This window comes from Thamnophis sirtalis, unplaced genomic scaffold, assembly GCF_051295495.1.
Source record: "Thamnophis sirtalis isolate CommonGarterSnake01/CBP01778 unplaced genomic scaffold, rThaSir2_p1.2 scaffold_3, whole genome shotgun sequence".
Lineage (NCBI taxonomy): Eukaryota > Metazoa > Chordata > Lepidosauria > Squamata > Natricidae > Thamnophis > Thamnophis sirtalis.
Genome location: NW_028261383.1, coordinates 25895407 through 25908555, shown reverse-complemented (window position 1 = coordinate 25908555; position 13149 = coordinate 25895407). Strand labels below are relative to the sequence as shown.

The following is a 13149-nucleotide window of genomic DNA, read 5'->3' as shown; positions in this document are numbered from 1 at the left end:
GAAACCCTATACCGTTCCAGACAAATGGCTATCCAACATCTTCTTAAAGACTTCCAGTGTTGGGGCATTCACAACTTCTGGAGGCAAGCTGTTCCACTGATTGATTGTTCTACCTGTCAGGAAATTTCTCCTTAGTTCTAGGTTGCTTCTCTCCTTGATTAGTTTCAACCCATTGCTGCTTGTCCTGCCCTCAGGTGCTTTGGAGAATAGCTTGACTCCCTCTTCTTTGTGGCAAACCCTGAGATATTGGAAGACTGCTATCATGTCTCCCCTAGTCCTTTTCATTAAAGTAGACATACCCAGTTGCTGTGACCGTTCTTCATATGTTTTAGTCTCCAGTCCCCTAATCATCTTTGTTGCTCTTCTCTGCACTCTTTCTAGTCTCCACATCTTTTCTACATCGTGGTGACCAAAACTGGATGCAGTATTCCAAGTGTGGCCTTACCAAGGCATTACAAAGTGGTATTAACACTTCACGTGATCTTGATTCTACTTCTCTGTTTATGTAGCCTAGAACTGTGTTGACTTTTTTGGCAGCTGCTGCACACGGCTGGCTCCTATTTAAAGGGTTGTCCACTAGGACTCCAAGATCCCTCTCACGGTTACTACTGTTGAGCAAGGTACCACCTATACTGTATCTGTGCATTTCGTTTTTCTTGTCTAAATGTAGAGCCTTGCTTTTTTCACCATTGAATTTCATTTTGTTAGATAGTGCCCAATGTTCAAGTCTGTCAAGATCCTTCTGTATCTTAATCCTATCTTCTGGAGTGTAGGCTATTCCTGCCAGCTTGGTGTCATCTGCAAATTTATTTATTTATTCCCTCATCCAAACCATTGATGAAGATGTTGAAGAGTACTGGGCCCAAAACAGAGCCTTGGGGTACTCCACTGCATACTTCCCTCCATGTAGATGCAGTTCCATTGAGGACTACATGTTGAGTGCAGTTGGTCAGCCAGTTATGAATCCTTCTGGTGGTGATGCTCTCCAACCCACATTCTTCTACTTTATCTAGTAGTAGGTTAGTAGGTCTACCTTATCAAATGCCTTACTGAAGTCCAAGTAAACTATATCGATGGCATTCCTCTGGTTCACTAATTTTGTCACTTTGTCAAAGAATGCAATAAGATTAGTCTGGCATGATCTGTTTTTGACAAACCCATGTTGGCTTTTGGCTATTACTTTGTTTAGCCAAAGTCTATAGTTTCCTGGATCTTTTTTCCCCCTTTTTTGAAGATGGGAACCACATCAGCTCTTTTCCAGTCCTCTGGCAGTTCCCCAGTGCTCCAGGATCTCTGAAAGATATAGTTCAGTGGTTCTGAGATCTCGTCTGCCAGTTCCTTCAGAACCCTGGGGTGTAATCCATCCAGTCCTGGTGATTTGAACTCGTCTAGGGTAGACAGGTGCTCACTTACCATTTTCTTTCCTATTTCAACTTGTGTTCCTAATCTGATTTTTGTGGTGCTGTTTTTGATAGGTTGGACTGTTTTATCCCTTTGTGTAAAGACAGATGCAAAACATAAGTTAAATAGTTGTGCTTTCTTCCTGTTGCTTGTCACCTTCTTGCCACTTTCTCCCACCAATGGATCAATTGTTTCCTTAACCTTTTTCTTGTTTTTAACATGTGGGAAGAAGCTTTTTTTGTTCTTTTTTACTTTTGTGGCAAGCCTTTCTTCATTGTGAGTCCTAGCTTTTCTCACTTCATCTTTACAGGCTCGGGCTATTTGCTGATATTTTGCCTTAGTTATGTCCCCCTCTTCCCACTTTTTATACTTTACTTTTTTGTCTTTCAATTTTTCAGAGAGTTCTTTATGCAGCCATCCTGGTTTCTTTTGGGAGCTGTTATTTTTATTCTTCATTGGTATTGTGCTAGACTGTCTTCTTATCCAAAATTGTGAGAGATTTTGGTTGCAACGCTAAAACCTCTTGAGATTTTATGATCCTGCAAGATTCAGTCATAACGTTTAGAAAAAAGATTTAAGTAATTGTAGATTCCTGTTTTGGTGTTCCTCAGAACACCACGTAGACTTATATACCGCTTCATAGTGCTTTACAGCCTCCATTAAACAGTTTACAGAGTCAACATATTGCTTCCAACAATCTGGGTCCTTATTTTATGAAAACCAGAAGGATGGAAAGCTGAGTCAACCTTGAGCCGGTTAGGGTTGAACTCTTGGCAGTGGGCAGAGTTAGCCTGCCATACTGCACTCTTAACAACTATGCCACCTTACTAATGTGGTAAATGTAAAAAATTTGGAAACTGCTTAAGTACATCATAACTCATAGTTTACAAACTATAGTGAAAAAGCCCAAATCAAGTAAATTTCATTAGATTTTAACATAACCACCACATTATGCACTTGATTTGACTTAACACATACCGTAACATAAATGCAGTTATTGTGGTTTGTTAACTGGTTTGTGGTTTAATGTATTGTGTGAATACGACCTCTATTCTTAGGCTGTTTATATGCTATATGTGACTAATGGTTGCGCTGGGTGCAGCATTAGCCAAGACATCCTGTTGGATTATGGGAGTTGAAGTCTTACACACCAAAAATGTACATCTCGAGAATAATAATATAGAAGACAATTGCTTGCAGTTGAAGAGAACAGTTGCAAGTCACTATCTAAAATGGGCTTTAATCTGGTGATTTAAATATTAGGATTTCAACTTCAAGAATTCTCAGCAAATCCAACAAAAACAGTTCTGTGGTTAATAATAATGAATTATGCAATCTTATGTTGTTAAATCCAGCAAATTTATTTATTTATTTGTATTTCTTATTTTCCATTTTTATGGCCACTCACTCACACTTGGCTTTAGGCAGTTTAAAAGAGTTAAAAACAACGTTAAAATAGTACAAAAACAGTCCACCAAGGTAACAAGCCTGTCACAACTCAAAGAATGTTTGCCTTCATAGGCATAAATTGACTTCTTGGTCTCTCTCTCTTTTAAAAAAAAATGATTTAGTAAGTCTAAAAAACTAGTAACAATGAATTCTAGTGTGACTGGGGAAAAACAGGACCGGGGAAACTTCCTGATTAAAATTCAATGTTCAATAACCAAATAAAAAATATGCATAAAAGATAGATCTTTGCAAGAATTGAGTCCTTTCAAAACCAAAGAAGGAATTTTAGCCACACAAGCAATTCGTTTAGCATAATCTTCTGCAGGCTGGCTGGGATTGTTGTGAATTGTAATTGTAATCCCACCCATCAGAGGTGGGTGCCGGATCGGCCAAACTGGTGGTAGCGGCAGTGGGAGGCTCTGCCCACCCGCCCGGACATTTCTGTGCATGTGCACGCCCGAACCAGTAGTAAAAAAATTAGCAACCCACCTCTGCCACCCAGGCAGAGGAAGATACTGAGAAGGAGGCCAGAGGTCCGGATTGCCTCTTAGCACAACATAGGTTATACAACTCACCAGGAAAGTACTTGAAAAAGATGCGAAAGAGGCATGGATCCCTCACATGAACAGCATGTACATTTCAGCAAGGAAATGAAATTGGGAGAAAATTAAAAGAGGTATCAAAACTCTGTTGGCTTAACCTGGATCCTTGAATCAATTTTGGAGCTCCATCAAGAACCAAAGGGGCCAAATGTGCAGAATATACCAAATCACCAATTCCCCATCCCGAGATTAAACTTGCCAAAAGTCTCTAAAACAATGTTTCTCTCATCCCACTAAAGCAGCTATAAAAAGGCTTAACTCTGGATGGATGCCACTGGGCTGTCAGGAGTGAGCATCTGGAAGTTTCAGTGGGATGTGAAGGCAGCCTTTGTCCTTAATTAATCCAGCAGAATTGCAACCTGCTATGTTTTGTTTTCAATTAATAAGCTGTGCCTGCTAGCATAAATAAAGGGAATTAATTTGAGCTTCTAACAACAAGACCCACCAGCGTAGAGTTAGGAAAAAGGTAGGCTGGTTTTCTGCTGATCCAGTTTGAGTCCCAAGATTCGGGCATCACCGGGTGAGGTCGTAGCCAAAGCCATTCTTATCATTTTGACAGGCACCTGTGAGTAAGGACACCAAAGGAAAGAATGAGGCCTGGGAATTGAAAAAGCAGCCTAGAAATAAAATCAAACCAAGTTTTATTTTGGAAAGGGATTTGATCTACTCCCAGGCTGTCCATCCACCAGAACTAATATCAACAAAGTACTGTAGTAAAATGATCCCAAATGTTTAATTAAGCCACTCAAAGCTGTGGCTTCTAAAAGGCAAGTAATCTTTTGATGAATCAGAATGAATTTCACCAGGCAGGTAAAATGTTGGGAGTTGGAAGGGACCTTGTAGGTCATCTAGTCCAACCTCCCACCCAAGCAGGAGACCCTACACTATTTCTGATGGGTGGCAGTCCAGTCTCTTGAAAACTTCCAGGGATGAAGCTCCCACAACCTCTGAAGGCAACTTGTGTTTTATTGGTTGATTACTCTCATGGTCGGAAAATTTCTCCTTATTTCTAAGTTGAATCTTCCTTGGTCAGTTTCCATCCATTACTCCTTGTCTGGCCTTCAGGTGCTTTGGAAAATAGCTTGACCCCCTCTTCTCTGTGGCAGCCCCTCAAATGTTGGAACACTGCTATCATTTGTCCCCTGATCCTTCTCTTCACTAGACCAGCCATGCCCAGTTCCTGCAAATGTTCTTCATATGTTTTAGCCTCCAGGCTCCTAATCATTTTGGTTGCTCTGCTCTGCACTTTTTCTAGAGCAGGGGTTGGCAACCTTAAACATTCAAAGGGCCATTTGGACTTGTTTCCCACAGAAAAGAAAACACCGGGAGGCACAAAGTTCCTAACCGGAAGCTCCCCATTCAATTCTGGAGCCAACCGGAAGTCCGGTTCCCCGACCATAGAGTCTCCTCCTAGCACAGCATCCTTTTTCCTCTACCTGTCCTAACTGAAAGCCCTATCAATTATGGAGCCGACTGGAAAAGCTGCCCCTTGCCATAGAGTCCCCTCCTGGTGTGCCATGCTTACCCCCCACCCGAAACTGGAAGCTCCTCTCAAAATTGTGATGCCGAGCGGCAACAGGGAGCCGCAGCAGAGGGATGAAAGAGCCACATGCGGCTACAGAGCCACAGGTTCCCAACCCCTGTTCTAGTCTCTCTAGAACTTTTTTGTAGTGTGACCAAAACTGGATGCAGTAATCTAGGTGTGGTCTCACTAACTTTACTAACTAAAGACTTACTAAGGCTTTATAAAGTGGTCTTAGTACCTCATGTGATATTGATTGAATCCCTCTGTTAAGGCACCTTAGGGTTGCATTGGTTTTTTGGCTGTCACTTCACACTACTGGCTCATATTTAATTGGTTGTCCACTAAGACTCCAAAATCCCTCACAATTTGTGCTATTAAGCCTGATTTCACCCAATCTATATGTGTACTTTTGGTTTTTCTTGCGTAAGTGTAAGACTGTTTAAAAATATGTTGAGACTCTAGAAAGAGTGCAGAGAAGAGCAACAAAGATGATTAGGGGACTGGAGGCTAAAACATATGAAGAACGGTTGCAGGAACTGGGTATGTCTAGTTTAATGAAAAGAAGGACTAGGGGAGACATGATAGCAGTGTTGTTCCAATATCTTAGGGGTTGCCACAAAGAAGAGGGAGTCAAGCTATTTTCCAAGGCACCTGAGGGTAGAACAAGAAGCAATGGGGGGGGGGGGAACTAATCAAGGAGAGAAGCAACTTAGAACTGAGGAGAAATTTCTTGACAGAACAATTAGAACAATTAATCAGTGGAACAGCTTGCCTCCAGAAGTTATAAATCCTGTCTCCTGCATCTCAAAAATAATAAGACCTCCACGAAAATAAGGCCAAGTGCTTATTTCGGGGGTCATGGAAACATGGTACATGCTGGTTGCCAAGCGCCCTTAATTTTACTGTAGTCAGGTAGCCATGAGGACACTGCAATAGTCCTCAAATCCAAGCCCGGTGGTCACTTTTTCCAGTGCCGTAATTTGGAACGGTCACTGAACAGATCGTGGTCGGTCAAGGACCGTCTGTCGTTAATTGTCGGCAGGACTTTCTGATACTCACAGTCTCCCAGTTTCTCTTCCAGAAAAAGGAGCTGCTCGCTGAGGGATTCCACGTGGTCCAAGTAACGAAGGCGGTTCCACATCTCCTTCATTTGGCTGGGCTCCACGGAGGTGGGCAAAATAGAGATGGCTTGCTCCAGGCGCTGAGGGAAAGGGCCCAAATCCCTGATTAAGAATCTTCTTCTTGGACTTCTGAGCGAGGCGCTTCCCACTTTGTGGAGAAACCCTGAATCCCTCCCGTTTCCAAACCCGTTTTAACCCTCTCTCCCAGGGGGTGGCCTTCAAAGATTTCAGCAACGGGTTCTCCGCCCAGTTGATGAGTGGGCGTGGCCACGGTGGGCGTGGCCTAGTCGGCCTCCTGCACCACGGCGGGTATGGGCTGTGTGGTGTTTTCAGCTTCCCCAGGCTTCGGAGGCTTTCCTCAAGCCTCTGGGAGGGCGAACACTGCCTCCCCCAGGCTCCAGAGGCCTTCTGGGAGGCCCGTTTTTGCCCCTCCCCGAGCCCTCCGTGTGGGCCCTGCACTTACCGTGAATCCAAAACGGGCTGCTTTGACACTCCGGGGGTGGGGGGGCAGGGTGGGGCCAGCCAGAGGTGGGATTTGGAGCAGTGGTGAAATTCAATTTTTTTTACTACTCCTGTGGGCGTGGCTTGGTGGGTGTGCCGTGGCTTTGTGGGCGTGGCTTTGTGGGCGTAGTGGGGGAAGGATATTGCAAAATCCCCATTCCCACCCCACTCTGGGACCAGCCAGAGGTAGCATTTGCCGGTTCTCCAAACTACTACTAAATTTCCACTAGTGGTTGTTCTCCAGAACCTGTCAGAACCTGCTGGATTTCACCCCTGATTTGGAGGTTCTCCGAACTGGCCATAACGTTAGCTACGAGTTCTCCCGAATCCGGATGAACCTGTAGCAGCCCACCCCTGCTCCCTCCCCAAAATAAAATAAACCAAGCTAGAGCCCTATTTGCCCCAGGAGATTGGATTCCTGTCATTTAATTGAGAAGACTTTTGTGGGTCTGTTCATATTTATCTATTGTTGGAAGAAATATCCATCTTGTTCAGTTCCAAGCCAGGAGAAAGGCACTGGAGACAAAATGGAGGCTGGAGGGAGGCTGATTGGAAAGATGGTTTAATGGTGAAGCAGAACCACCAGGCACATGGTTCTCTTGTGCAGCTGACCATATGGAGTGGAGAGTGGGGTGGTGTATTTATACCTTCTCTTGGGCTTTGCACTTGAACTTCCTGTTCCTGCGTAAGAGCATTATATTCCATTGGCTGTTGTCAGACTCCCATGAGGTCATGTACAAATCCTAGGGGTTTGTCCAAGCTACATTTGGTTGAAGTTTGGTCTGCTGATGAGATGAAGGGGCTTGTTGGGCAATTTCTATTGTGGCTGAGGGCTAATCCTACCTTTGCTCAGACCTTGCTGCAGAGAATTTTTGTCTATGAATAGAACTAGTTTGTGGTAGAGACAGATTTTATTTCCCTGGGCTCCAGGATTACTGCAGATGGTGACTGCAGCCAAGAAATTTAAAGATGCTTGTTCCTGGGGAGGAAAGCTATGGGAAATCTAGACAGCATACTAAAAAGCAGAGACATCACCCTGCCAAAAATGTGCATATAGTCAAGGCTATGGTTTCCCCAGTTGCAATGTATGGCTGTGAAAGTTGGACCATAAGGAAGGCTGAGCACCAAAGAATGGAGGCCTTTAAATTATGGTGCTGGAGAAGACTCCTGCGAGTCCCTTGGACTGCAAGGCAATCAAAGCGGTCCTAAAGCAGATCAACCCTGACTGCTCTTTAGAAGGCCAGATCCTGAAGATGAAACTCAAATACTTTGGCCACCTAATGAGAAGGAAGGACTCACTGGAGAAGAGCCCAATGCTGGGAACGATTGAGGGCAAAAGATGAATGGGACGACAGAGAATGAGGTGGCTGGATGGAATCACCGAAGCAATAGGCCTGAGCTTAAATAGACCCTGGGGGATGGTAGAGAACAGGAAGGCCTGGAGGAACATTGTCTATGGGCTCGCGATGGGTTGGACACGACTTCACAACTAAGAAGAGCTAGCTATCTCTTTATCTCAGGAGTGGCTCAGGAATTCTGGGAGTTGCAGTCCAGGGGTCATAAAAGGGCCATAGTGCCCCACCCACGGTCTAGAATCTGCATCTTCCTACTTCTAGCCCCAATCCCTTCACTACTTCACCAGAGTGAAAGAAGAATGAGAGGACTGCTGCAAAGTCCCTCAGAGTCACTTTGGATAGGGAGATGCACACATGACTCAAAGGTGGGTTCCTGCCAGTTCTAACCTCTTCTATAGAAGAGGAAATCTACAGCGCCGTTTAGAACCGGTTCCAGCTCCCTCCCCCCCCCCCCGCCCGCCCATCCACACATCATCAGGATGAAGAGTGAGAGGAGGAATTGTGGGAGTTGAAGTCCACAAGTCTTAAAGCTGTCAAGTTTGAACACCCCTGAGGGGTTTTTGTTCTAAAGGGTTAGGGGCGCAAGGGTCTTGTAACTTGACAGCTTTAAGACTTGCACACTTCAGTGCCAGATTTCCTGAGCCAACATGACTGGAGGAGAAATTCTGGGAGATAAAGTCCACAAGTCTTAAAACTGTCAAGTTTGAACAACTCAGGTTTTTTTTTCTAAAGGTTAGGGGTGCAAGGGTCTTGTAATTTGAGAGCTTTAAGACTTGCACACTTCAATGCCAGAGTTCCTGAGCCAACATTTTGGTTGCTAAGCAAGAACGTTGTTAAGTGAGTTTCCCCACATTTTACAAGTTGGCCATGCCCACCCAGTCACATGGCTGGCAAGCCACTCCCACCCGGTCACATGGCCAGCAAGCCACTCCCACCCAGTCACATGGCCAGCAAGCCACTCCCACAAAGCAGGCCACACCTACAGAAGAGGTTCTAAAAAAATTTGAAACCCACCACTGGGCCACTACTCCTCCCCAGTCTCCGGAGGCTTTCCAGAAGCCTGGGGAGGGCGAAAAACGGCCCCAACGGGCCAACAGGAAGTTCGTTCCTGAACTTCCGGTTGGCCCATTGTGCCTGTTTTTTGCCCTCCCCAACCTCCAAAGGCTTTCTGAAACCTGGGGTTGGTAAAAATGGCCTCCCGCAGCCCTCCAGAAGGGCGAAAATCAGCTGGCCGGCACGGACATGCATGCTGCAGCTGATGCTTGGTGTGCTTGCAAACATGGCTCCGTGTGCCACCTGTGGCAAGCATGCCATAGGTTCGCCCTCCACAAGTCTAGAACCTTGTTTCAAGAGTGTTATCTTTCAAGAGAGCAGAGCCTCACCTCTTCCAGCTGTTCCACTTTTGCTTGAAGCTCCTGGATCTCATTGGGGATTGTCTCCTGAATCCCTAAAGTTTGCACTGCAAGAGAAAAAAGGAAGAAAACATGAGTGGAGCTGTACCAAAACGGGTACAGGTTAAACCTCGAGTTGCATTTATAATTGAGCCCCCAAATTTTTGTTGTTAAGCGAGATGTTTGTTTAAGTGCGTTTGGCCCCGTTTTATGACTTCCCCCCCCCACACACACCGTTTTTTTAAGTGAACCATGGCCATTGATAAAGTTAGCAATTGGTTGTTAAGTGGATTTGGCTTCCCCCGTGGACTCTGCTTGCTAGACGATTGCAAAAGGGGGTCGCGTGACGTCGGGACACAGCAATGGTCATAAGTATCAACCAATTTTGTTGTATTTAAGTACAATGACAATAAAGGTTATACTTATCAGTTGCCAAGCCTTTGAATTTTGATCACCTGATCACGGGGATGTTGCAAAGGTGGCAACTGTGAAAAATGGGCTTATTCAGTGCCGTCGTAACTTTGAACGGTCACTAAGCAAACTGTTGTAAGTACCTGTACCTGGCCCTTTTTATCTGTGGATGGTTGACAGATCTTAACCTGTGGGACCCTACAGTAATCCCATGCACGTTTTATCAAACCTCAGATTCGCTGATCTAGGATGTTCCATTTTCTTACAAATATATCTAAAATTGTTTCCATTTTTTTTTACAAAGCAGTTTGATTCAGGTACAGTATAGGTGGTACCTTGCTCAACAGTAGTAACTGTGAGAGGGATCTTGGAGTCCTAGTGGACAACCATTTAAATATGAGCCATCCGTGTACAGCAGCTGCCAAAAAAGCCAACACAGTTCTAGGCTGCATAAACGGAGGGATAGAATCAAGATCATGTGAAGTGTTAATACCACTTTATAATGCCTTGGAAAGACCACACTTGGAATACTGCATCCAGTTTTGGTCGCCACGATGTAGAAAAGATGTGGAGACTCTAGAAAGAGTGCAGAGAAGAGCAGCAAAGATGATTAGAGGAGTGGAGACTAAAACATTTGAAGAATGGTTGCAGGAACTGGGTATGTCTAGTTTAATGAAAAGAAGGACTAGGGGAGACATGATAGCAGTCTTCCAATATCTCAGGGGTTGCCACAAAGAGGAGGGAGTCAAACTATTCTCCAAGCACCTGAGGGTAGAACAAGAAGCAATGTGTGGAAACTAATCAAGGAGAGAAGCAACCTAGAACTAAGGAGAAATTTCCTGACAGTTAGAACAATTAATCAGTGGAACAGCTTCCCTCCAGAAGTTGTGAATGCCTCAACACTGGAAGTCTTTAAGACGATGTTGGATAGCCATTTGTCTGAAACAGTATAGCATTTCCTGCCTAGGCAGTGGGTTGGACTAGAAGACCTCCAAGGTTCCTTCTAACTCTGCTATTGTATTGTATTGTATTGATTCCTATCTCATTTTTTATGCCCAAGGCTGCACTTCACTTCCTTCTGAAAATTCAAAAACTTTGTGAGGTCTTAGCGGCTAGAAGTTTGTTTCTGCAAAAGAAAAGAAGTTCATCAAGTGCAACACTCAGCACCCAGTCAACCTTATTTATGGAGGAGTTGCAAATTACACAAGCTGAAAAATTTATCCAGCTGTAACGAGGAAGCCACAACACTGTTGCTGCCAGGCCTGGAAGCCATCTTCTACATTTGGCTGCCACAATTTCTACTGTGGGAAAATGGGAGGGGGGATTATATGGCGTATGGGAGATATATAGTCAAAATAACGTTCTTTTCTCAGAGAATCAAGGACACCTTGCCCGGCAGCTGTGATGGTGTGACTGGGAGGCATCTCCAGTTTTGGATGGTGCCTGATTGGACCATGTGATGGACATGTGGGTGTTGGGCAGGGTCTTGAACTTTCATTTGAGGGTGGAAGGAAACCTGGAAGCTTTCAGATTTGGGTTTTCCCAGGTGTGCCAATATGACATCTCTAATAAAGTGGAACTTTGAGGAACCTCAAGCCTCGGAGTCTTCTTTCGTTGGGGGTGTTACTCGGAGCCCTGACAGTTGCTGGTGAAGAGCATTTCCTCTTGCAGCAAAGAAATTGTGAAACTGAATGCATCACCTTCTCACCGCGTTTCGGCCCTCATGATCTGCACCTCGGCGCAACCAAAGCAGAAGCATCAGATGCAAACCAGGCTGTGTGCTTGTTGTGTAGCTAAATGACCACAGACCGGAGTGTTTAAAACAAGAACAAGGTGATACATTCAGTGTCCTTTGAGATACTCTCTTTTTTATTTATTTATTTATTTTTTGTTAACAAACATGTAAAATACACACACACAAAACTTAGACGTACACCACATTTACACAATACAATACGAACAGGAGCTTCCTGTTCTTTCTAATAGCAATTATCAATCGATACCGCTCACCTTATATTATTTCCCCTTCTATTGTATTTCATTTGGATTTCACCATTCTCAACCCTCTTATTTTACTCATAACTATTATTTTTTGAGTTTTGTTATATTCCTTCATTGATTCTTGTTTATCTTATCTTTATGAGCCAAGGTGGCGCAGTGGTTAAATGCAGCACTGCAGGCTACTGAATCAGCAGGTCAGCGGTTCAAATCTCACCGGCTCAGGGTTGACTCAGCCTTCCATCCTTCCGAGGTGGGTAAAATGAGGACCCAGATTGTTGGGGGCAATATGCTGACTCTCTGTAAACCGCTTAGAGAGGCCTGAAAGGCCTATGAAGCGGTATATAAGTCTACTGCTATTGCTATATTGCTATTGCTGGATAGTCATTTGTCTGAAACCGTATAGGGTTTCCTGCCTAGGCAGGAGGTTGGACTAGAAGACCTCCAAGGTCCTTTCCAACTCTGCTATTGCATTGTATTATTGTATTGTATGAAGAACGGTTGCAGGATTTGGGTTTGGCTAGTCTAGAGAAAAGAAGGATGGAGGGATGGGGACATGATAGTAGCATGCCAGTAATTGAGGAGCTGCCACAAAGAAGAGGGAGTCAACTTGTTTTCCAAAGTACCAGGAGGCAGGACAGGAAACAATGGATGGAAACTAACCAAGGACAGAAGCAACCTGGAACGAAAGAGAAACTTCCTAGCAGTCAGGACAATTAATCAGTGGAACAGCTTTGCCTTCAGAAGTTGTGGATGCTTCAACATCACTGGAGGTTTTCGAGAAGACATTGGACAGCCAATGAATAGCAATAGCAGTTAGACTTATATACCGCTTCATAGGGCTTTCAGCCCTCTCTAAGCGGTTTACAGAGTCAGCATATCGCCCCCAACAATCCAGGTCCTCATTTTACCCACCTCGGAAGGATGGAAGGCTGAGTCAACCCTGAGCCGGTGAGATTTGAACCGCCGAACTGCAGTTAGCAGTCAGCTGAAGTGGCTGCAGTACTGCACTCTAACCACTGCGCCACCTCGGCTCTGAAATGGTACAGGGGGCTGGAATGGAAGATTTCCAAAGTGCCTTCCAGCTCTATCCTATAATAACTAGAATAAAAAACCTTCAATATTGGAGCACCCACAACTTCTAGAGGCAAGGCATTCCACTGGTGAATTGTCCTCACTGTCAGCAAATTTCTCTTTAGTTCTAGGTTGCTTCTTTCTGTTGCTTCTCTATGCTCAGCCTTTCCACACTTCAAGCTCTCGGTCATCGTAACACCCACCTTTGGTGCCAAGCAGAGGGACGGCCTGGCCGGTGGGAAGCAGGCGACAGCTCTTGCCATCTGGCTCAAGGGCGTAGCCAGCCCGACACTGGCACTTGTAGCTTCCCGCAGTGTTAAG

The 13149-nt window shown here is 44.8% G+C and overlaps 1 protein-coding gene across 2 annotated transcripts in view; it reads right to left on the bottom strand.

The window, feature by feature from the left end:
* Window positions 1-3069: 3069 nt before the first annotated feature.
* Window positions 3070-13149, bottom strand: part of EGFL8 (EGF like domain multiple 8) — a 17768-nt gene continuing 7688 nt past the window's right edge. For both annotated transcript variants that reach the window (XM_087711726.1, XM_087711727.1), the window contains 4 exons: window positions 13032-13149; window positions 9337-9413; window positions 6037-6178; window positions 3070-4015 (listed from right to left, as the gene is read on the bottom strand). The exon at window positions 13032-13149 is cut by the window's right edge and continues 47 nt beyond it. In XM_087711726.1, the coding sequence (XP_087567852.1) occupies window positions 3966-4015; window positions 6037-6178; window positions 9337-9413; window positions 13032-13149 (387 nt within the window). In that variant the 3' untranslated portion in view covers window positions 3070-3965. The remainder of the gene's footprint in view (window positions 4016-6036; window positions 6179-9336; window positions 9414-13031) is intronic.